Source organism: Corvus moneduloides, chromosome Z, assembly GCF_009650955.1.
Source record: "Corvus moneduloides isolate bCorMon1 chromosome Z, bCorMon1.pri, whole genome shotgun sequence".
Lineage (NCBI taxonomy): Eukaryota > Metazoa > Chordata > Aves > Passeriformes > Corvidae > Corvus > Corvus moneduloides.
The window spans coordinates 76,460,354-76,484,206 of record NC_045511.1 but is presented as its reverse complement, the minus strand read 5'-3'; the positions used below and the strand labels follow the sequence as shown (position 1 = coordinate 76,484,206).

The window sequence follows — 23,853 nt, the reverse complement described above, 5'->3', positions numbered from 1 at the left end:
TCTGGTCAGGGAGAAAATCACCCCCTCATCACTACCCTCCCCCACTTTTTCATGAGAAATATCCAACATTTCTCATTACTTTGGTTTTCTTTTACATGTGCTTGAACAATAATACTCATTTTGAATAATCATAAATGCACCTCTTTACCATTTGAACTCTGCTGAAGTTTGTGCATTTTACCCACCAGTCCCACGACTGAATAAGAAATTGGGCTCACGTTAATCAAATTACAAAAGAAAACACAAACAACCAACAACAGACACACACACACACAAAAAAAAAAAAAAAAAAAGGGAAAGAATCTAATGAAAATAGCTTCCAGGCATTTCTCAGTAAACAACATTTATCTAAACAAATTTCACTCTGGAGGAGATTTTAGCTAGCAAAAGTAATCTTTGTCTCCAGGAGACTGATGCATTTGGCACGCCCAGATGTTGGGTTTGATCCTCAACCCCATTCCAACCCTTCAGTCAATGAAAAATAGATGCAAAGCTGACTTAGGTTGCTCTAAAGACATTCCTCTTGCAGGCAATGTGCAAATAATTGTGTATTTCCCACTCTTTGTCTATTTGACAAGTTTTGGGTAAAGATTACAAGGACTCTGCACTTTGGAAATGCAGCACAGATTCACAATTTCATTCCTCTTGCAAGTTAAAACTCTAAAAAGCCAGTTATAAGAGCAGCCCCATTATTAAGGGAAGAACACTGATTCACTTCCACAGTAATGCTTCGTTCTACACAACTGCTTCTTTTGGGATGTTTTTGGAGACATGTTTTCAGAAGAAATAAGCACCCATGTGAAAGTTGCAGAGGTCTGTGTCACTGACAGAAGAAACTGTACAGATGCCACTGTTGATAATTTTTGCTCTAAGCTGCCTGCATGCCACTTTATTTGGGTAAAATATTGCAGTATTTCTAAAATTAGCGTTTGTGTCCAACTTGGTTGGTTTGATGCCATACTAACAAAAAAATCAATATCAAGATTTTAACAAACTCTGGGGCAAAGATGCGGGGGTGGGGGGGGGGGTGAGCGTGCAAAGAAGAAGACACGAAGGAAGCAGAAAAGTAAAAATACATCTTCTAACCAAAAAAGGTATCTTTAGGAAATGTATAATTCAAAGTGAAAAAAAACAGCGGAAACATAACTGTGGTGAAGAGGAAGAGAAAATAATTGCTTTTTTTCTAATGGTAGGCAATTTTTTGTTACTGCTTAATAGTGAGTTGCATTCAGGCTCAAATGGGGTTCCAATCATGTGACAATTCACCAAACCAACAAGAGCATTCGGGAATGGGGGTTTTTTGTAAACTCTAGATACAAGGAAAAAGTTTTTGCATAAATGAATAAATAAGAAGATTCATTTTATTTCCTCAGATTAAGATGGAAAAAACAAAGCACAACCGAGCTGTTATTATCACTGAGAGTTAGATTTGCTGAGTGATGGAGTTTCAAACTGATCCACAAGTGATCCCACACGAACGCGGCCACTTGCGCACAAACATAAACACCCAAAACTAATTCGAGCTCTGGCCAGCTGTCAGCAGCCCATGAAAAGGCTGTTTCTCTCCTCACTCAGCAATCACCCCTCGTTCTGTGACCATGCTCAGACTCTTGTTGGGACTGCAAGAAAAAACAACCCTGTCTTGGCTGGCGTTTGCCCCTGGCCACTGCGTTGCGGTGCCGCTGCCAAGGGCTCTGCAGGAGGGAAAATGCTCATCCCCAGCCACCTCAGGACGAGCAACTCAGGGGACCAACTAGGCCTAAACCCTGTATTTGGGTGAGAAATAACTGGCAAATCCTGTGGAAAGTCATGAGCAGCCAAATGGACCATTTGCCCCAAGGACATTGTCCAACAGCCGTTGAGCACTGGTGTAGGAGTTTTTTCATTGCTTTATGTCTATCTGAATCAAATCAATTTAAAAATGTCGCTGAATTTACTAAAAGTAGTGAATTTGTCATTTAACTAAGATAAGGTTCAGGTTACTCAAAACGTCTCAAGTCTTGGCTGATCATGGAAGAAGGCAATCACCAGAGTACAGCTCTAAAAAATCAGACCTTCCAAAAAAGATCACTTATTTATAAATCAAATAGAAATGTTCTTCTGCCTCCATTGATCCGTCCTGGGCTCTAACACTGCCCTTTCACACTGACAGCTTTATTTCACTCCATACAGTGCACAATTCCCAGGCGCTGGTATCATCACATGCCGGCCATGAATTATTTATTTGATTAAAAGGCTGACATTGCTTGGCAGATAAATACATCTGCAGGGCACTCAGGCAAATGACATTACTGCCTGGCCCTTCTACAAGACATCATAACTTAGGAATGACCTTTGTAATGCCTCGTCACTGAGTCCTGGAGAAAAGGAAGCAGAGCCCAGCACCTCTTGGTGATGCTCTGTAACAGGAGAGGAAGCAATGGGCACAAACTCAGCACACGAAAAACTTTTTAATTGTGAGAGTGGTCAAACACAGGAACAAGGTGTCCAGTGAGATTACAAAATCTCCATAAATGGAAAAAATCAAAATTGCTGGTCAGCTTGCTGTGGCTGACCCATCTTCAAGCACAGGGTGACTCAAGAGGTGCCTTCCATCCCCAGCTGTTCTGTGATTCCAACTAAATGCAGGTATAGCAGTGTCACATTTTCAATAAGACATTGCAATAATGCCACAAAAAGTTTGAATACAATCTCCTCTGTTCTGCTTTTCATCCTTGCATGTTTCTTTTTGAGTAACTTAACCCCACTATCTGCAAGGCAACACCTCCTTCTCCCCCCCAGCAACCAAATAATTGTAAAAATTCACGATAATTTCAGGCTTTAACTATTCCAGTCACCATTTTCTACATAATTCATGGCCATTCACGTTCATCTGTGAGATGACTGGGAAGCCAGTCCTGGTGGAAACTGGCATTCTGCTACCACAGGACATCCAAGCTTCACCAGGTACCACACACTCCTGCCCAGGATTTCAGTTCCTGTTGGGTGTCCAGCTTTATCTTGATATAACAAGCCTCAGAAAGACCAAAAGTTCCCAGAGGGAATTGCAGAGACAATGGAAAAGCTGTTTTCTTTATTCCTCATCTTACTCCAGCACTGGTTGTTGGCCATTTCTTCTCACAGTGACCAATCCAGAATACTTGGAGCTCTTTTTTCCCTTTCCTGGCTTGTTTCACCATTTCCAAAAATACTGTAAAATTGCATTTTTCATGTGCTGATCCACAGAGCTGGGCTAGGGAGAGTGGCAGGGAAAGAAGCACATGGGATGCTGCAGAGGTTTGAGAAACAAAATGAAGAAGCTTTAACTCCCTGGAGGAAACCACAAAGATTTTAGAATCCTGAAAATGGAAAGGACTTGCTGGCTCTATGCCACAGGATATTTTCCCTTACACATTCAAGTGAGCACACTTTTACCAGAAAATGTACATTTTTTTTTTTTTACCAGATTCTTCTACACCACCAACATATCTCTCTGCTAAAGTTTGAAGTAACAAAGTATACAAAATTAAAGTTAGAGGTTCTGTGTTCCAGGCATCAATTAATCATTTAAAATGGTTACTTGGTAATAAAAAGCAACCAGACTGCAAATGAAACTGCAGTGGGCACTGGGCAACTGTGGTGATTTTAATAGAAATAAGAGGCAGTGTTGATACACACAACAAGAAAGAACTGCCCCCCTGCCCCAGAGTCTCCAAGGTGAAGTAATGAAAGCGTTGCAAGTATGATTTGTGGAATTTTGCATAATTTGGGGAAAACTTGAGGCTCACACTTTAAAGCTCAGACTTTAACTAATAAAACTACTGAACTTTACAACCAGGAAAAAGAAAACTTATCAAAAGTGCTATATAAAGCCAAAATTTCACTATTCTAGTCATTACCAAAGACCGAGAACTGAGGGTATTAATGCAAATATGAAAATATGAACCGTCCAAAATTAGTCAGGAAACCCTCTGTGTGCAGAGGATAATTGTGCTTTATCTGGAGTATCTAGTGCAGGTTTGGCTTCATTCTAATTTCCCACACTGTCATTGTAATTGCAGGAAGAGCTGGAATTTCTATAGCAGCTTCCACTCACGACGTACAATATCTGAAAACACAATTTTAAGTAATATTCAGCTTCAAATGGCAGTCTACCACCTTCAAGAGACATTAAGCAAACCCCAATTAGAACGGAGTCATGCTGAAGTCTAGGGGTCTGGAGACAGAGAGCCCAGACCTCAGCTGTTGGTCCTGTGACAGGAGTAAGGGATTATTTTCTCCTTTGGATAACTCACGGAATGCATCAGTTTTATTTTTTGTAGCCACCAACGTTCATAGATGTGCTGGTCTATCACGAGTTAACCCGTAGGTGAAGCTGAAAGAAGTGAAAAGAAAGTAAAACAGAAAAAAAAAAAAAAAAAAAAAAAAAAGGAAAGGAAATCTTTTCTTGCAGGCTGTTTCCCCTTGCAATAACCTTCCTGTGTGTGACATCTAGCGTTGGCTTGCTCAAAGGACAAGACTCTGTGAGCCCTGTGCCTGCTGCTGGGCAGCTCTGCAGCAAAGAGGAGGCAGAAGGGGACATGTGGGGTGAGGAGGTGATGGCATTGCTGTCCCCCATCTCTGTCACTCCTGTGCCACCCCTTGGGTGCTGAAGGGATTGATCCTGACACAGTCTCTAAAGGAAAGAAGGGAAAGGACCTGGAGTTCAGAGAGGTCATCCAGGTCATCCCAACCACTCACTCTTGCCACAGGGTGGGGGGAAAAGCGCATTATTGTGATGTAATTATTTGATAACAGGTATGAAATTGGTTTATCCAGTCTAGAAAGACTATTACTAGTAACGAACCTGAAACGAATTAACTGAGTTTATTTCCTTTAAGGAGTGAATAAAAGGGAGTTTTACAGGGGACAGTGCACGAGGTCGGTTCATAACCAGAAATCAGTTAAGGAATGAAACTTCACTGAGCAAGCTTTAGTGCTCTAATTTCCATACAAATTGCGAGGAATGCCCGAGTTGTGTTTCACATCCTCAATTGGATACGAGTGCAGTGACCACTGCCACGAAGAGTCATTGACATTTGCAATTGCAGCCCTTGTCAGTGGACAGGTCCAATAAATAAAGCACAGAGGAGAGGTTTTTTCAGAGGATCCTAAAAGTATTATAGGGAAAAAAAAGCTGAACAGAAAGCTGAACAATTCTTGTGTCCCTCAATCCTCTTGATACTGTTGTAAACCTACACCCAGCTCTGCACCTTCTTTGGAATCCCACCTTTATCAGTTATTGCCAGGAGGAAAATACAAAATCCTCAGGAGCCTTTCTTGTTGACTGGATGACAGGGAGAAGAAATACGCTTTTAAGCAAGTGGTTTTTAGTTTCCATTTGAAACAGTATTTCTGGCTTAAGATTAAATTTGCTATTTTAGCCAAGGCCATCTAGGGATATAAAAAAAAGGGAAAGGTTATAGGAAGGTAGAGGATTTTTCATTCCTTTAACTAATCTAGTTTAGAAAAAGACATTTTTACAGGGCAGGGAAAATTAAACCCCTTCAATCTTCTGTTTCAACAGAACAACTGAGAAAGAGTTGCTGGGAGTGCAGTCCTTTCTTTTTTTCCCCTCAATACAGAAAATACTTAGGTCAAACTCCAGAGATTGAATCTGCATATCACCAAATTTTTGCGGCCCATCCACGCAGAAAGAGTAACTTGTAGTCCACCACAGCTTCAGATCACTGTGGTAAGATCCAAGGATATTCCTCCTCTCTGCAGGAGAAAACACGTGGCACATTTTCCTTGTAAAAAGGCAGAAAACACCACAAATTCACAGGCCACATGAGGTCACTTTTTCTCATGAGCTGGAAACATCAACAGATGGAGTACTTGAGACTTTGGTTTGGCCTGTAGCTGCCAGAAGCCAAATCAGATTCTGAGAGAGACACCTCATGTTGCAGGGGACTGTAACTAATCATGGAGCTAATAAAAATAACTCTGCCCATGCTCAGCTACTAACAGGAAATAAAACTCCAGAGGAGCAGCAGGGAATCAGAGGCCTGGGAAACTAGTTTAGAAAGTGTTGGCTTATAAAATACTGATATTTAACTCAAAACAGCTATCACAGTCCATAGCTGGTTGCATATGATTAAAAAAAAGCTAACATAACAACCTCAAAGTCTGTGGACACTAATCCTTAGGTGGAATCTGTTAAATTACAAACCCCTGTAAATCTCTCTCAGTTAACACATCACAGAAACTTGTTTCTCCTTCTTTTCCCTTAATTCACCTACAGAAATCCTTCGCCACACCCATATTTTTATGCCTGAGGGGGAACAGTTTTGTGTATTCTTTCTGTGTGCTGGAGCTTGACCAAATGGTCCTTAAATGGGCCTTGTGTTCCTTCAGTAAAATACACAAAGAAGGAAAAATAACCTGATGTTTCTGGATTGTTGTTGTGTGAAGACAGACTGACAGCTTTGCTTGCAGCTGCTGAAGGGGAGGCAAACATTCCACCTTCCTGCTTCAAGGGTAAATCTGAAAATTGGTCGTGATCTGGTCAGAAAGGCCAGTTTTCTCGTGAAGTTAAAAACATATGAAGAGGATAAAAACCCAAGCAGCAATTTCTATGAAAACACACTTTTTAACACTCTCATCAGTGTTCTCTGCTTTAATAAAGGATACACAGTGCCGCCATGAAGACTCAAATGGTACAGGCAAATAATATATATGTTTTTTCCTTTCAGTTCCAGAAACTTTAATAGAGGTCAGAATGAAAAATGTATTAAAATCACTGGAATTTCCCAAGTCAGTTCAAAATAAAATTATTAATAAAATGCACATAATAGTTGTTGGTGCAAATGGTTATGTCTCAGCATTGATTTTGAATGAGTCTCTCTCTGCAGATCACCAGAGAAGTTCCTTTTTTCCCGTGCACCATGAAGGCATCAGATTCAACTCTTTCACCACAGGCCGAGTAATATTTGGGGGGGGTTCTTGATTTTCCAAATCACTCAGTTATGCAGCCTTCATTAAAAAGCAGAAATGTTCGGCCTAGTGGTTTCCTAGCAAAACCTGAAAAAATAAAAATTAATTAAAAATCAGTTACATTCCAGCATTTCCTTGTGATGAAGATTAAAGGGGTGGTTACCACCATGGGAGGAGGACTGGGGAAAGCCTGACCTGTAACCATGAGAGGCGGGAGGGTTTGAGATTGGGGCTGAAAGAAAACGGTGAGCACAGTAGCCCCCAAGGCCTCTTCTACAGACTTGTAAGCAAGCCTTAAAACTAAAAATTCATCTGTGCTCATGGTGATGCCTTAGGTTTTAATATTTTTCCAATCCTGTGCTTCCCAGTGTGTGACTCTGCAGTTCCTTGTGGCCTGTTCACTTCTGCTCTCTGTGCCAGGCAGACACAACAAAGCCTCTCTGGGCCTGCTCTCCAGGGACACCCAGACCCTCCTGGGCCCAAAGTGTGTAAACCAACACCTTAAGAGGGAGGTGAGCTTGGGGGAGCTCCGTCATTAACTGAAGCTTTAATTGGAGAATTCACCCTGCTATGCAAATGAACCCAACCTATAAAAGTGTGAAGAACTTGTGACCTGGGGTCCACCTTGGGGTCCATCTGGGCAGTGGCCTCTGGCTCCCCAGGGGTACCTTTGAAGGCCTTTCAAACAAATCCCTGCCTTATTCCCTTACTCCTGTCCAGCCTCTGTTTCTAGGTGGCCTCTCAAGGCATCAGCAGCAAACAGAGTTTCCTCATGGCACATTTTCTCTCTGAATATTTGATCTTGCTGATAGTCGTGTTCAGAGCTCCAACCTTGCCATTCTGAACTTGCTCCTGAACACACAAGGAAGAAAGTCACAGGCGTCTCATCATTTGTTTTTGACTTTAAATCAGTAAACACTGCCTTTGGGCCTAATGTTAATCACGCTGCAAAATCAAATACTGTGTGACAACAATACATATTGGATCAGAGCCTGAAATCTCAGGTGTGCTGAACCATTTTGTGTTGGAAATTTGTTTGCACAAGCCCAGACCTAAATGAAGAACAAGGTGTGTGGAGGTTTAAAATCTCATACGACCTAGTTCTTTATGCTTATGCATTTCCTCATGATCCTTGGATGTATGTATTTACCTGCAGGATGATGGTGTAAAAACATACGGCTTTTTGGCATTGCTCGTATACTGATTATTAATTAGTACAGTCATTCTTTAATCTATTGTATTTTTTTCTTCCTGGCCCTGATTCATGTCAGATCAGATTACATAAAACTGGTAATGATATAAAACCGGAATTGTAGCTACCCAAAGCAATTCTTTCAATAGCTGAACAGCAGTATTAATTATCAGTGAACAAAAATACATGCTGCAGATTTGCAAGACATCTTAAAATTCAACCTCATTTTGATAAACTCACAGGAATTAAAAGTCTCTGAGTCACTTGGGAATCTATCATCAACAGGAATAATTTTTAAGGTAGTGAATTTTCCCTAAAGATACCAAATATTTTCTCTGTTCAGGTACTTTTTTTCCTCTTGAGATTTTGGGGAAAAAATTCCTGATTGGTTTCCTTTTTTTTCCTTTTTTTTTGGTCTCACTTTTCAGCTTACTTTGTTTTTTAAATAAATAATACAAGGAAGCAAATAAAAGATTTTTCACATCCATCTCCCTCAGTGAGGGTATCTCAGATATCTGTTAGGCAGCTGCAGGAAAGGTACAAAACAGAGAGATACAGTCCCTTAAAATGCAAAAATTTCCATTCTGCTACTATCACCCGTCTGGCTGTTTCATCCAGAGATGTTTTGCCCTTGGGCAGAGCTATATGAGTTTAATTTTTCTGCGCATGTGAAAACGAAGATGTCGTAATTGTGAATAAAATCCATGTATTAAATTCTTCCTGGAGTTTATCTCATTCCTGAGTGTGGAGAGGCTGATCTTGGAAGGACACTTACTAACCTCTACTAAAACTTAACGCCGACAATGAGTTTTTCATAATATTTCTCTAGTCTCCAGCTCTTCCTCCTCGCCTGCTCGTGAATCAGATATGTAATATATTAGTAGATTTGTACAGTCTATTCGTAATGTTTGTGCCCATTTTGATGCTTTTCCTCATTTTTAAGGAAAGGCTGAATAAAGCACCTCCTTGTGATTAAATTCTATAATTTCACAGAATCACTGAGGCTGGAAAATCCCTCCAGGACCATGGAGTCCCAGCTCTGCCCAGTCCTCACCTTGTCCCCAGCCCAGGGCACCGAGTGCCACCTCCAGCCCTTCCTTGGACACCTCCAGGGATGGGCACTCCAAACCTCCCTGGGCAGCCCCTGCCAAGGCCTGAGCTCCCTTTCCATGGGGAAATTCCTGCTGCTGTCCACCCTGAGCCTGCCCTGGCCCAGCCTGAGGCCGTTCCCTCTCCTCCTGTCCCTGTTCCCTGCCAGCAGAGCCCGACCCCCCCGGCTGCCCCCTCCTGTCAGGGACTTGTGCAGAGCCACAAGGTCCCCCCGAGCCTCCTCTGCTCCAGCCTGAGCCCCTTTCCCAGCTCCCTCAGCCGCTCCTGGGGCTCCAGCCCCTCCCCAGCTCCGTTCCCTGCCCTGGACACTCCAGTCCCTCAAGGTCTCTCTTGACATGAGGGGCCCAGAGCTGCCCCAGGATCTGAGGTGGTCCCTCAGCAGTGCCAGCACAGGGACGGTCACTGCCCTGCTCCTGCTGCCACGCCATGGCTGGGACAGCCCCGTGGCCATTGGCCTCTTGGCCCCTGGGCACCCCTGGGCTGTGTCCAGCTGCTGTCACCAGCACCCCCAGGGCCTTTCCCAGCTTTCCAGCCCCTCTGCCCCAGCCTGGAGCTGCAGGGGGTTGGTGTTCTGGACAACCCTTTCAGTGAAGGAATTGCTCCCAATATCCCATATAAACCTCCTCTGAGTGGTGTAGGGGAGCAGAAAGAAATGTGTTTCCCTCACCACGCAAAGTCAGCAATGTGTCTGAGGGAAAGGGGGTGCAGGGGTTTGCATCAGACCTCAGTGGTGCCATGCCCCAAGGTTAATGAACACAGGAATAGCTCCCAAGGTGACCCCAAAACACTGTGTGACTGCAAGGTCACCCAACAACCTGTGCAGTTCGGTCAGACCATTAACTCTACTTGCCATAAACAGCTCAGAGGTGTGAAACTGGGCATTTCACATCCAAATTCAGGTGGGTGTCTGTCCTTTGGTTTGGGACCAATCCAGTTAGCTACTATCCAGTATATTGCCAATCTCAAAAGACTTTTGTAGTCTAAACCCCAAGTTTTTCCTTAACTTTCACATTTGGAATATCTTCTTCAGGAAGAACCTCCCACTCCACTCCCAAGAGCAGCACTAAGTGGTGCTGGATGTCCAAAGCTCTTATCTTTAGAAGCCATTTCACTCCAGCAGTATGTTAATGTCACTTCAACTTGAAAAATCCCTGTGTCCACACAGCCTGTCATTTTAAACTCTAATGTTTGCATTTACAAGTGCAAGTTAGCTGTTCCTAACAATTTACAAGGACCAGAGAGTGACAGGAAGTGTAGCCCAATTGTGCAAACACAGGCTAAAAGGACTTGTCTTAAAAAAAAAAGGTCCTGAAGGACTGAAGTAGATTAAAAAAAAAAACCTCTATAGAGTGTAAACAAAAAGTACCACCAAAGCACACACACATTTAGGCCAGTTTATCAAAAACTAGAATAGCATATATGTTTTATCATCTATAGCTGCTCTACTGATGTGCATTTTCTGGGGGTGTCACTGTCTGATTGGTCTAAATTCATTGGTATAAATTCAAATTCCTGCCTAATACAAAGCTAGCCTAGACTGATCTTCCATTTTCAAATCAATATCCATGAACTTTTTCTCCCATCACCCTTCCTGCATTTCCATCTCCCCCATCAGAATTCCCTTTCTCAACGGTTTGATTTCCTGATGATTTTCTCCCTTCTTACTCTGCCTCTGAAAACGTCAGCCTGGGAAGCTTTTCCACAGGGAGTCAGCCAGGCTGAGAGCACGGGAAGGACGTGGGGGAGAAGGGATCACTATTCCAAATCATATCTTTTCCCTTAAAGCCTCATCCACCGATCTGTCAGTTATGGCACAGTGCAAGGGGACAGAACTTTTCTCCAGATCCTCTTGCAGGGATGAGGGAGATGGGTTCTGCCAGCTTTAAGGAAGTGTAATGTCTTTGGCACCATCAGTGCCTCTGTCCTGGGTTCGGGATTCTCCTTATAACCTGGAAGGATGAGAAAACCAGCACCACCTGTTCAGGCTGCTGAGAGGAAAATATCTTTATTTCCCCCAAAAGCAGAGGGGAAGATCTGGCATTTCAGCCTTTTACCATCAGCTGTTTTCAAGCTCCAAATACCAGCCTGGCTGCAGCATGGTTTGACATTCACCAGAATACGCAGGTTTTGTTAACAGCACACATTCCCATGAAAATGCACTTTTGGGAGACACACGGGCTGTTACCCTGCTGTGTACTAAAAAATCCATGCATTTTGGAATTTTTGATCCTTGGTAAGAATTTTTGATCTTTGGTAACCCAAGATCCTTTTGATTCCTGGATTTTGGATCGTTGCTAAGGATTTGAGTGCATCTGGAAGCTGCCCTGGCTTAAGCAGAGGTGGAAGAAGTTGCCTTCAGGGAACCAAAGGAATCCCTCGTTCAGCAAGCAAACAGCACCATCAGCAGTATCTGGTGCTTCTTCCTCCTTTCCCAAGCTTATTAAGAATATTTATTTTGACAAAGACATGGTACTTTTGTGAGCCCAACATTTGTTCTGAAAAGAGCAAACTGGGTTCCTGCTGCCTTTTGCAATTAAACCAGCTGCTTAGAAATGTCAATTTTTTCTTGTTCCCCTTTTTATTTTTTCAAAGCTGTGAAAGAACAGGGCCTTTAGTGAACACTCAGATCTGCTGCAGATCTTTTTGTGTGACCTGTGCCAAACCTCTGCTTTGCTCTCTTCCTCTACCAAGTAGGAACACTACGTGCAATTATCACCTCAAAGACTGTAAGAAGCACAGGGCCCAAATTCCTGCCATACTCCTGCTACTGGATACAGCCACACCATTTATTCCCCTCCCTAAAATGACTGCCCTCCTGTCTCAGTAAGGATTTTTACTGCCACAGCACTGCTCACCACTACGTGATGTAACTTCCAGAGCTTAATCCCGGCAGCCTGGTAATTGCTCCTTACACCACTGCATCCATGCAGGACCACCAACAGTGTTTGCCTTCCTTTTACTTTCTCCTCCAGCCACCACAGAATGCAGCTGCTGGGCCATTTTCAGCTTCATTTCATTTCTCCCACCTACTGGCATCTGGAAATTCTGGTACTGTCGTGAATCCATTCCTGGCTCAGCAATAAATTCCTCAGTAGCAGAACTCAAGGTTCTGCTTCTCTGTTTTATCAGCATTTACACAGTGACTGAGCCTCTGCAGCACTAACAGCTGGCAGCTTCCCCACTTTAAAGTATTTATTTGCTATGGAAAACAGAATTTGCCACCAAATTGCATTGTAAAAGCTCTTAAACTTCCCTCCACGTCTGCTGCTGAAGGGCTGAAATGAAACACCTTTTTCTGGATGATGTTTCTGTCCTTACTTCTTGTCTCTGCCGTGCTAACAGGTTTTTGTGGCATTCAAGGTTTTGTCCATGTTTCATCCAAGCATTGTTTGCATCTTTTTCACCATTCATCAGGAAAAACAATGTGTTCATAGAGTCCTGGACACGTCACTGCTTAAAATCGATAACACAATTTCTGTTTTCTCTGGAAAAGGAGGGATTTTCCTTTTTGCACCAGCTGCTGCAACTCCCATGGCCCAGGGATGGTCTCTGTTGGTGCTCAGGGCAAAGATGTCACCTACAGAAATGAAGATTTTTCTCTTAAAATTACTATCACAGACACTGACCTTAACCATACCCACATGCTGAACCTCAGTGTTCCTCCAGCCACTGCCCTGGCAAAGCAGTGTCTGATCCCAAAGCCCTCTTGGCAGCAAATCCTTTCCACTGGCAGCCCCCTGCCTGCATCCTGCTGGCCAACTGCTGCAATTCCAGGGACATGTGTTTTCTCCTACAGTTTCTGATGAGTTGTGATGTCTCAGGCAGGAGATCCCATTAAACCAAAGAAGTTCTGCCATCATGGAGCTGTCTCTATCTAATTTCATGAGGTTGTGCATCTATTAGGGTGTAGCTGGAAAAGAGGAATGTGTGCACCAGCCAGCACCTTCTCTTGCTGCTCGAGCAGCTCTCCCAAAAGACTTGGCCTGGCTGATCTCTGCCCTGTGTGGTGTCAGCCTCTGGGGTGCACTCCAGGAATTCAAACACCGTTTGAAACACACGAAGGGACAGGAGGATGTTCAGAGCAGAAATGGGTATTCTGCAGAGACTGTCATGGGCAAAAAAATGCAAAATCTGTATTCAGATCATAGAACCAGTGAATAGCTTAGGTTGAAAAGGGCCTTAAAGCCCATCCAGTGCCACCCCCTGCCATGGGCAGGGACACCTCCCACTGTGCCAGGCTGCTCCCAGCCTCAATGTCCAGCCTGGCCTTGGACACTGCCAGGGATCCAGGGGCAGCCCCAGCTGCTCTGGGCACCCTGTGCCAGGGCCTGCCCACCCTCCCAGGGAACAATTCCTTCCCAATCTCCCATCCAGCCCTGCTCTCTCCCAGTTTGAAGCCATTCCCCCTTGTCCAGTCACTCCAGGCCCTTGTGACATCTCTGGTTTTGTCTTCTATCCCTCCACTCCAACCCCAGCATTGTTCCACAGAGTTCACAGATGCTCCAGGTGAAGGAATGATGGTGTTTGTCATGGTAGCACCCTGACTTCAGGGCAGAGCCAACTCTGTGACACGAGTGTGTGCAGGGTGTTGGTACAGAAACATTTCAAGGTTTACATCAGTATTAGAGAAATTCTCCAGAGCTGAATAATTTGCCATTCCCTGTCTAAATAAACAAGCATGGGTGACAGGTTTTTTTAGGGTTTTTTTGTTGGTTTTTTTTTTTAATAAGGAATGTTGTCAGTCCTATTTTATTATGCGTAATAGAAGGAGGTGAAAAAAAAAATCAATATAAGCACTGCATCTAACCTAATTAAAACTACAATCACAATGTTATCTGAATGTCTTACAACATTGTTTAAATCCAACAAGTAGACAAGAAAACAACAAATCTATGCAGGGTTTTTTATACATATGGTGAGAAAGTTTGCAAAGTGTTAAAATATATTTTCTGTTCTGTGTGTTTCTGGTACAAGGAAGTGATGTGTAGATTAGTGTATATTTATGAACAGAGCCTTGACTTTTACAAGCAATAATCGACTTCAAAACATACAATGTATATCTTAAAATATCCCCTAAAGCTGCTCATATAAAGTCAAATCCAGCACCTACTAAAGTTCAGCCAGCTGACTCTTTGACTCCAGCGGGCACTTGACCAAGCCCATGGTAATTGTGAAGTACCTGACAGTCTGGTTGTATTCATATGAAAAAAATCACATTGCATAGATTTAAACAGGAAGACATGCAATAACAAGACAAGTCACAGTATAGCAGAACCTTGTTTCTTTGGTGAAACAGAAGCAGATATAAAAGTTACAAAGATTTTAGACTTTCATTCACAAAAAAAACCCCAGACATTCACATTATACACTATACAAGATAATAATATAAATAGAGAAAAGTATTATGTGCATTGTTTGGGGGCGAGGGGTGGGGAATGGACCGGCCAACACGGAGAGGCCCCGCCACGAGGGTGGGGAGCAGCCTCTGCCATTCCTCAAGGTCAGGGGATGTTGTCTGGAGCTCTGGTTTCAGCTCCCAACGAGCTGTGGCAAGGTCACTCCATGGGCAGCTCTGCTATGTTGGCTGGGTTTCAATCCTTCTCCTTTCCCTCTCAGTTTTTTTCCATCACAACCCCACACGAACACAAAGGCGTAAACCTCGCGCCTGCGTGTATTTTTCATGTTACTTTAAAAGGTACATCCTAAGGAACTTACTTTATTTTCTTTTTTTTTTTTTTTTTTTTTTTTTTTTTTTTTTTATAATTTTTTTTTTTTTTTTATTTTTTTGTTTTTTTTTTTTTTTTTTGTCCTGTGCCCAAAGGTGTGCAAGGCACTTTGCAGGAATAACAGTCCTTTCCGTGGAGAGGCCGTTTCAAACGTCACCTCCTACACTCACTGTACACATTGAGGTCAGCGGTGGCACTGACCAGGGCAAGAAATCATAACAGAAAACTCCTACGTACACACTGCACCAGCTACAACCTAGAACCAATCTGTGCACACACTTCTTTAGAGAAAGCCAAGATCCTGATTCTTCTGTCGGTCACACACAGTTCTCACCCATCTAGCCGCAAACAAATGATCCTGTTTAGCAGGAATTTTGTTCTCCGGGGAAAAAGAGCAAGCTGAACTGAGAGATGGTTCCAAAAGTGGAGCTCAGGGGCTAATACTGCACTGGTGAGCTCTTTGAATCTTCTTTGTATGGGTAAAATAACATCCAATAAATTAAATCAGTATGGCTTACTTCATTTATTTATGTACGCTTCACAGCTGCAGCATTCATACACAAACATTCATTACTTTATAAAAAGATTAAAAAATGGTTATATATACAAAATTATTTACTTTTTTGATTTTTGTTTGTTTTTTACAAAAAAAAAAAATCCCCCAAACACCAGGTCTACCTCCATTTTAGAATGCAGAGACCTGTAATATAGACCTTGTGGTTAATATTGTGAAAGTAGTTTTTTTCCTTTTTTCCTTTTTTTTTCCTCTTCTCAAAAAAAAAAAAAAAGTGGCCCTGGTTGATAAAGTTAATGTATTAGCACTTGGAATTTTACAGGCTCTCCTTGTCATACACAACTCCTCCACGCAGTCCTTTCTCACGTGTGCTGAAGCTGGAATGGAGAGCAGAAAAACTTTCCATATTGCAGTCCCTAGTTCATGCTTCGTGCCACTTTTATGTGCTCTGTCTAAACTTTTCATCTCACGGGACACAAACTGTACCTCGGGTGGGAATTGGCACAGTTCCCATTAAAAAAAAAAAAAAAAAAAAGTCATGTCACTTGTGTGTTTATCTTCACCTGATAATTGCAAATTTCAGTCAGTGAAGTCATTATTTCAACCATTTCCAGCCTAGGTAAACAACACAGAAACAATGTCATAAATGACTGAAGACCTCTGAGGCCGTTCTAACCATAAATATGCCTGAAATTAGTGTGACTTTTCATTTTATATACAGGATTTTAAAAACAACACACAGTCAAACAACATTAAAATCATCTTATTTACATTTTCATTGGTGCTAAAATTGAGCTGTTTAAATATTGCAGAAGGCTGGTACATATCATAAAATCGTCCACACCGATGGCATATAGAAAACTAATAATCTTTATAGGCTGGAAATGGTTTCCTTTTATCCCCATAAGCACTTCTCCTCTTTTTTATTTATTTCTTAAATTTTCTGATAAACACCGTAATTTTTTTTAAATTTTTTTTGCAAAACGCGTCGTGAATACTGCAGTCCATAGTTTCAAAACGATTTAATAATACTCCTATAAGTGATAGAAAAAGGCACAGAAAGTTATGACTTTGGCTGAAATGGTGGAAATCCCCATTCACCATTTAGCTCTCAGCGCCTCGAGTCCTGCCACGTCCTGATCCAGCGGTGGTAGTGCTTGGACGAGTTTAACGACGTCCCCTTGCCCGATGAGGAGTGTTTGTAGTAGTATTTCTTAGAGTAAGTCCTTTGGTATGTGGAGGCTGCAGAGAGAAAGGAGGAGAGAAAAAAAAAGAAAGGGAAAATCGTTTAAAATTAAAGTGCGAATGGGCTGGCTACGCTTCAGATCACAGTTCCATTTACTCTTGGTTAATTAGAGGGTTAACAAATGATTAACTGGAGCTGTGACAGTGTCACAGGCATGCACCCAGTTGCAGAAAGAATCATTAGCATTATTAGCAACCTGTTGATTCCAGGATTTTTCTAACAGTGTTGCTGCTTACTTTAAAATAATCTTAATGCCTTCTGCAGAAACAAAACAGGAAAATTTCAATTAGTTTTGGAAGTTTGGTGTATTTTCCTGCAGACAGAATGAGCAGTATGGCTGCCACAATCTGCCCTGCCAGCTTTGCTCATCTCTTACAATACATGTTCATTACTTATTAATGGTTAATTAGCACTGTTTCTGGTTTGCCACTGGTTTGCTTTCAGAGAACTCACGATTCATGCAAGTAATTTTAGGCATATCCCATCGTCCGTTCCCTTGGCACCGGATGGTCGGGATGTGGCGCTGGATGAAACCATCTTTGCAGTGGTATCTGATGAGGGAGTTGATCTCGTAACGAGGTTTCATCTTCCCGAAGGTCTTTGCGTTTTCCACCACAGGAGGCTGACCACAAGCCACTGAAAGGAATAGAGAGCATCACCCAAAACTTCAGCTTGTGAGCCCAGTTTGAACTGGGACTGACCTGTGAGCAATGGCTAAGGGAAGGTGACAAGGGACCTCAGCTGGACTCCCAAGAGGAACATCCAGACAAGGACAGGGGATCAGTCTGTCCTGTAGATCTTCAGTCTCATAAACCAAAAGTGATGAAAATTGGAAAATGGCAGACATTGTGGTTACTATTGTGTTTTTGTTTTAAATTCTAACATAAATTCAAGCCAAAAAGTTGGCATACTCACACAAAGAAGTGTTTTTTCAAAAACCTGAAAACCAGTGAAGTTACTACAAGCATTTAAGGAAAAAGTCCCATTTTCAAGACTCTTCGTGTCATCCTCAATGACAGACCACTCAAAAGGACTTAAAACTGATCCATCAAGGTCCAGAGAACATGTCAAAAAGTATTGAATGGCAATTCAGGAAATTATGGTTTTGTCACTGGAAACATGGTTTTTGTACCTGTTCCTTTCTTGCAGGTATAAGTGAGGTGATAATTGCACGGGACATCATTCCACTGCCCGTTCTCGTGCCAGATTATAACAACACAGTCTTCTCCAGCAGAAAAGAAGCTGTCTGGCTGGTTTGGTCTCCAGTTCTCATATTGCTGCAGAAAAGAGAAGCAAAACCATCATTCCCAGTGCTGGAGAATATTTACATCAGCAAAAGAGCACATGGCATCACCTGTGGTGAAGAGCAATCTGAACTGTTTGAATCAGGCTGCTAAGTATGGGCTGAACAAAGGTAGATGTATAATATCTTCCCACCCTATTAAAGATCATCTCAAGGGGAAAAATAATCTGGTCTAACTTCTCATTTACTGTAAACTGATGTCAGGTGAACAAAACAAAGAGACACGAAGAAAACTGGATCCTAAGTGTGTCTAGAACATTCTTTCCTACATGAGAGTCATAAAGTATAATGCAAGAAAATAGAGTAAATAGCCCATAACCTTCATTAGTCCACATCTACTAAGTGGGAAATTACAGACTGACTACCTAGACTCGGATTATTTATGACACTGGATGACTTCATTCACTTAATGAAGTCATTCCATAGGATGATGTGCAGAATTAAGTGCAACGTAAGTGAAAGAGTCAGAATGTGGCCCCTGAAACCACTGGAGATTGGTGTTTCCACTAAAAATCCTAGGTGGCAGACTGAGCCCAGACAGCAGCCTCTCAGCTTTAGAAATGGTGACCCAAATTCTGCCCTCTGTGGAAAAACCAGCTCCAGACGTCTACAAAAATATATGAATAAAAGCAGAAAGTGATTCTTCAAAGTACATTACTTTTAGAAGTAGAAATCTGTTTTTTGGTATGTGAAAAACAAACAAAAAAAAAGACCTCATAAAAGAACCTTCAAATGGCTATGAAGTATCAGCACAATGTCATTTCTGGATGCAAATTTCGGAGGATTCAGTCTGTTTTTTCAATCAGCAGGAAAAGTAGCAACACTTTTGTCAGACTGGTTGAAACCTGTGCAGCAGTTCTTGTCAGGAGACATACAGCCTCCTGTCCTGGCAGCCAGAAGAGGTGGGATAACCCCTCTCCTTGTTCCCAAACAAAGCACAGGAATCTGAGATTTGCATGATGGTATGTCAAGAAAAGAGAGAGAATATTTGGAAACCACTCCTAGTGATTTTTGCTGGGATTTCTGTTGTGTCACTCTGGGAAGAATTTAATGAAGGATAAAAATAGATATCTGTAAGAACTGGAATTCACATAAATGCCAGACATTAACCAGGCAGCTAGCCCCTTGTATGGGCAAAATGACACAGTTTCTACAGTGCTTATATTTTCCTCAGTGCTTACATCTTTCTGACCAGAGCTGGCCCGTGTAAATGTCATAAAAGTTTAGCTTTCTATTTTCTCAACTTTGTGAAATAACCCCTATTCACTGCTTGGGTGAACACATTTTAGAAATAAAGTTAACATACCCCACACAAGTAGTATTTACCTTACAATGAATCAAACTGTGAAAGGAAAATGAGTTAAATACTTAACCTTTTCCTACCACGTGTCATCTTACCCATCATAGGTTTTAATTATCCAGGCAATTTAACCAGCACAGTCCAAATAAATTTGCTCTGCACTGAATTTATTACCTCTAATAAAACATCCCCCTTTTCATTTGGAACTAAATTAACTCCATCTCAGCTTTTCAGTGTTTAATAGTCCTAAATTGCAATGCAGACCAAGTCATTTACTCAAGTCCAGACTCCATTGACTTTCAAGAACGTGTGAATACACACACACAAAAATGAAAGAAAAATGCAAGGTTAGTGGCAGAAAATTTCATCAATAATGTCCTGAGAGCAAAGGAAAGATTTCAACAAGCCTTGCAGCTGTTTCGTGTGGAAATGATCCTGGAGAGCTGCTTGCTTCCATAGGGATGAGAGTGTGGGAATGAGGGCTATTTAGTGGTTATCGGGGGCGTGTGAGCTGGAGGTGCTCAGCAGCCTGCCAGCTCCCACCCTCAGCACACAGACTCCGTATGCTCTTACTTGCCTTGCCAAAATGACTCCAAAATTTGTGTTTGCTTAGCTGGCAGGACTGCAGTGTAGTGGCAAAGGATTACATCTAGGCCCTGTGGCTTGTTCAAGAATGTCTGATATCCCCCAGCATGACTTGCTGTTACCTCACATCTGATACCGTCATTGCACAGATTTATTTTGGCTGAGGAGCTCTGATTTTGCCTGAGTCTGGTGCCAGAATTGCTTAGTAGAGGAAGTTCCAGACTGCTGAATTGCTTTCTTAGGTCTCCACCCAGCTCCTCTGTAGTTTTTCAATTCCTTATTTAGACACTGATAATGGGACAATGATACAAGGAGATTCTCACAGTTTGAGTGGAATGAGGCTGCTAGAAAAAGAAATTAATATTTTGCTTTTCTCTTATGGATTAGGTCTTTGCATGACCATAAACATGACTCTGGTTTTCACTTAACACTAGTGTAGATCTGGGGTGATTGCACGATCTCCAGTAAACCCATATCAATCAGCAAAAAAGTAATGGGAAAAAATCTTTGGCAATGCTCTTAGCTGAATCATTCATAAGACAGAACCTAGATAGGATCAAATACTTAGTGAATACATGGAAAAGAAGTTGCTGTAAGATTTCTAGTCCTTATTAGAAATATTTACACTGGGTGATTGCACAGAGTGACCTAAAAACCTTCACTACTCTGGTTTTTAAGCAACATTACCACAGCAGATGTGAATTTTTTCTCTGTATTAACATGCAAAGCACTTCCAGACTGTATATTTGTGGACATATAGTCTGCGTTATGTACAAAACTCAAAAAACTATGTGCTTCAGAGGAGGTTTGGCTGACCACACTTCTCCTCCAGCATGTTTCACTGAGGTGGTTGTGGCAAGGAAGGTTCAGAGCAATCACAGAATCTCAGAATTGTTTGGGTTGAAAGGAACCTTTAAAATCATCCAGTGCCACCTCTGCCATGGGCAGGGACACCTTCCACTAGACCAGGTTGCTCCAAGCCCTGGCCAACTGATACAAAACTCAGCTGAAATTTTTTATTCTCTGTGTTATTTACCACAACCCATCCTTGGTCAAGCCCCGACCTCGGGCTCAGGCAGACACCACTGTGCCACCCACTCTGTGAAGCTCTCAACACCCACGATGGCAGGGTAATTGGGACTTTTCCTCAAAAACCTGAGGTTTCTGTGTAATCAGGTGACTGCAGGACCTACCCCCAGGGACAGGAGTTGGGTCTCTCTACCTTCATTTTGTCCTTGGGGAGCCACCACTCTGTCTGACCATCATTGCAGGACAAAAACTGGAGTTTATACTTTTTATGCCTTTAATTTTACTGTAATCACTAGTTAATCTTCCTTGTGCTTTTTTGGCTTTATTGCTGAAATCAAAGCCTTCTCTGTCACACTGGATTTATTAGTTCTGTATTTCTCTGCTAAAACGCCCCGAAAATTCTCCTGCAGAGCGTGGATGGTCCATGGTAGAGCTGGAGCTGAGTTGGGATTCAGCTCTTTAGGCTTCCTAAAGAGGCACTAGACTTCCTAAACGTGGCACTAGACAATGCACTTGGCTGGCCATTCCCAGCCCCTAAAACAGGGAAAATATATTCTCTTGCCTCACAGGAGGAGTTTGGATATGATGGGTTTCAAAAGCCCATGAGGACGTTCTATTAAGTTCCACATTTTTGGGGGAGGATTTCCTTATATGGCATTGCATAAACTCACAGTCATGTTGGGTGGCAGAGGGACTTGTGACATAAAATGAGCTAAAAAAGCCAGGACTGTCGCAAAATCTGTAAAGCAGAAAACTTTATTAGCCAGTCACTACCTATTCTCATTCAGATGACTGCTAATTAAACAGAGGGAGCATAATCTTCCTCATGGTCATGATCCCACCTCGTGGGAGATTTGTTATTTAAATTCTCAGATAAGCAGCCTTTCTTGATGGTCTCATTTCCTTACTAATGGGTAATCCACTCAGGTGGATCCAGGGGTATCTCAGCTTTGTGACACTCCTTTGGGAATTTCAGCCATTCCTTTATCTCCAAAAGGCTCATCAAGCGCCTGAGATCAATCACTCGGATTTTGCATTCCTAAATAGTCAACAAGCACTGTGTTTAACGAAGCACAATAAAATAAACCACTGATGCCAACAAAACTTTACTGCTTGACCTCTGTATCGTGTAAAGGCCAGTAATCTCCTGCACACGACTGAAGCTAGGAAATCATTTACTTGAAATACATCTACTTAGATTTACAGGTTAAGGCTTTTCCTTCTGGGGAAAGGAAGCATGTTTTCAGCATGTTTAAATAAGCTTAAAGCACAAATCTGTCTCGGCACTTTTTGGCGCTCGTAGTTGTGATTTTTATTTCCCTTCATTCCGGCTACTTCCCTATCTGATTCCTCCTTAATGCCAGACTAATGAGGCAAATTAAAGAAAAAACAACAATGGAAGATGTAGGGACTGGCTGACTGGACACTTTCCGTGCCATTTCATCTGGAAGTGAAGCAACATTTCCTGGCTGGTATTTATCACTAAGCTGAAAACACCACTGCAAACCTCACTGGCTATCACCCTTTTCTTGTCCTGCCATAACTCTGATAAGAGCGGGAATACTTTTTTTTTTCTTTATTTTTTTTCAACACAATAGCAGACGAAGTCTTAGAAATCTTTATCAGGAAAGTCCCTGAAGGAGTCCCTCACTGTGGGGGTTGTTATAATTGGACAGCTTAAGTAAAACTTACATCTCACTTTCAGTGAGTCTTGGGAATTACTCGGTGGCTGAACTACAGGATCTGCACGAGGCTACAACGAGCACATGGATCAGTCCAGGAAACCCTCATTTGTGACTCATGCTGCTATACAGCACGGATGCTGTTACAGGAGACACTTGGAAAGTTTGAACGGGATTGCATTTCTTTTCCATAGGAAAAAAAATCAACCAGATTTCTGTGAAGATTTGGCAATGTCTGAAATACTTCCATTAAGTTCACCTAGTATTTAAATGCATTTATACGTGGGAAAGACGATAAACTACCTTATAGTGCAGGCTCTGTTTCACTAAAGTTCCCTCCAGTGCTGCAAGGGAATTTTCTGTTTAATTTTATGAATGGGAGCAGTCTGACAGAACTCACCAAAAGCATTTTTGAGATTAAAAACTCCATTCAGTGAGTGCTTAGCACATACCTTGCTTGATTTAAAGGCATGGTTCATGCCTTAAGGGGGAAGATCACGGGGAAGATCACATGCAGGATTCAGACAGATGCTAAAATAATTGCCTGAAGGAGGAACCAAGTGGGTACGTAAGTCTTTGCTGGGAGAAACTCAAATCAATTTGAAGCTCCTATATTTAAATCTATCTGAAAGCACACACAAAAATCACACGTCGTGATCCTGGTATTTTTATAGGTCATAGTTGAGTGCCTTCCCTTTAGCTTTTAATCTGAGTTTTATTTGCATAGGATTTGGGAAACTGGCAGGATTTGGACCAGGCAGGAACCCAACACTCCCCATGACTGAGTCACACACTGTGAACAAGAGAAACTCCCAGGAGGAGCTTTGCTAAGGACTTCTGCTTCATTTGCAGGGGTTGGGTTTTTTGGTAACAGAGAGGTGGAATGTGCTGAAAAACTTCTTGAGCCCTGTGCAGCAGCTTGCAAAAGAAAAAAAAAAAAGAAAGGGACTCTGAAAAGCATGCATTAATGTGTGTCTACGGGTATGCACGAGAAGTGATTGCAGATTGAATAAGCAGGAAGAGCTCTGCAAAAAAACAAATAAATAATTTGGGAAAGAAATCTAATGAATTTAAATTAAACCAGTGGAAAAAAAGGCTACCTGATGAAATTGAAACACAAAAGCACTGTCAATCCTATAGCTTTGGGAAGAGACGATTGTATGGCGGGGCAGATGAGTAGCTCTGGGATTGTTCTTAAAACAACCCCATAGA

The 23,853-nt window shown here is 42.1% G+C and overlaps 1 protein-coding gene across 3 annotated transcripts in view; it reads right to left on the bottom strand.

The window, feature by feature from the left end:
• Positions 1-13,969: 13,969 nt before the first annotated feature.
• VCAN (versican) overlaps positions 13,970-23,853 on the bottom strand; it is a 98,876-nt gene continuing 88,992 nt past the window's right edge. For all 3 annotated transcript variants that reach the window (XM_032095551.1, XM_032095552.1, XM_032095553.1), the window contains 3 exons: positions 17,875-18,019; positions 17,196-17,378; positions 13,970-16,738 (listed from right to left, as the gene is read on the bottom strand). In XM_032095551.1, the coding sequence (XP_031951442.1) occupies positions 16,608-16,738; positions 17,196-17,378; positions 17,875-18,019 (459 nt within the window). In that variant the 3' untranslated portion in view covers positions 13,970-16,607. The remainder of the gene's footprint in view (positions 16,739-17,195; positions 17,379-17,874; positions 18,020-23,853) is intronic.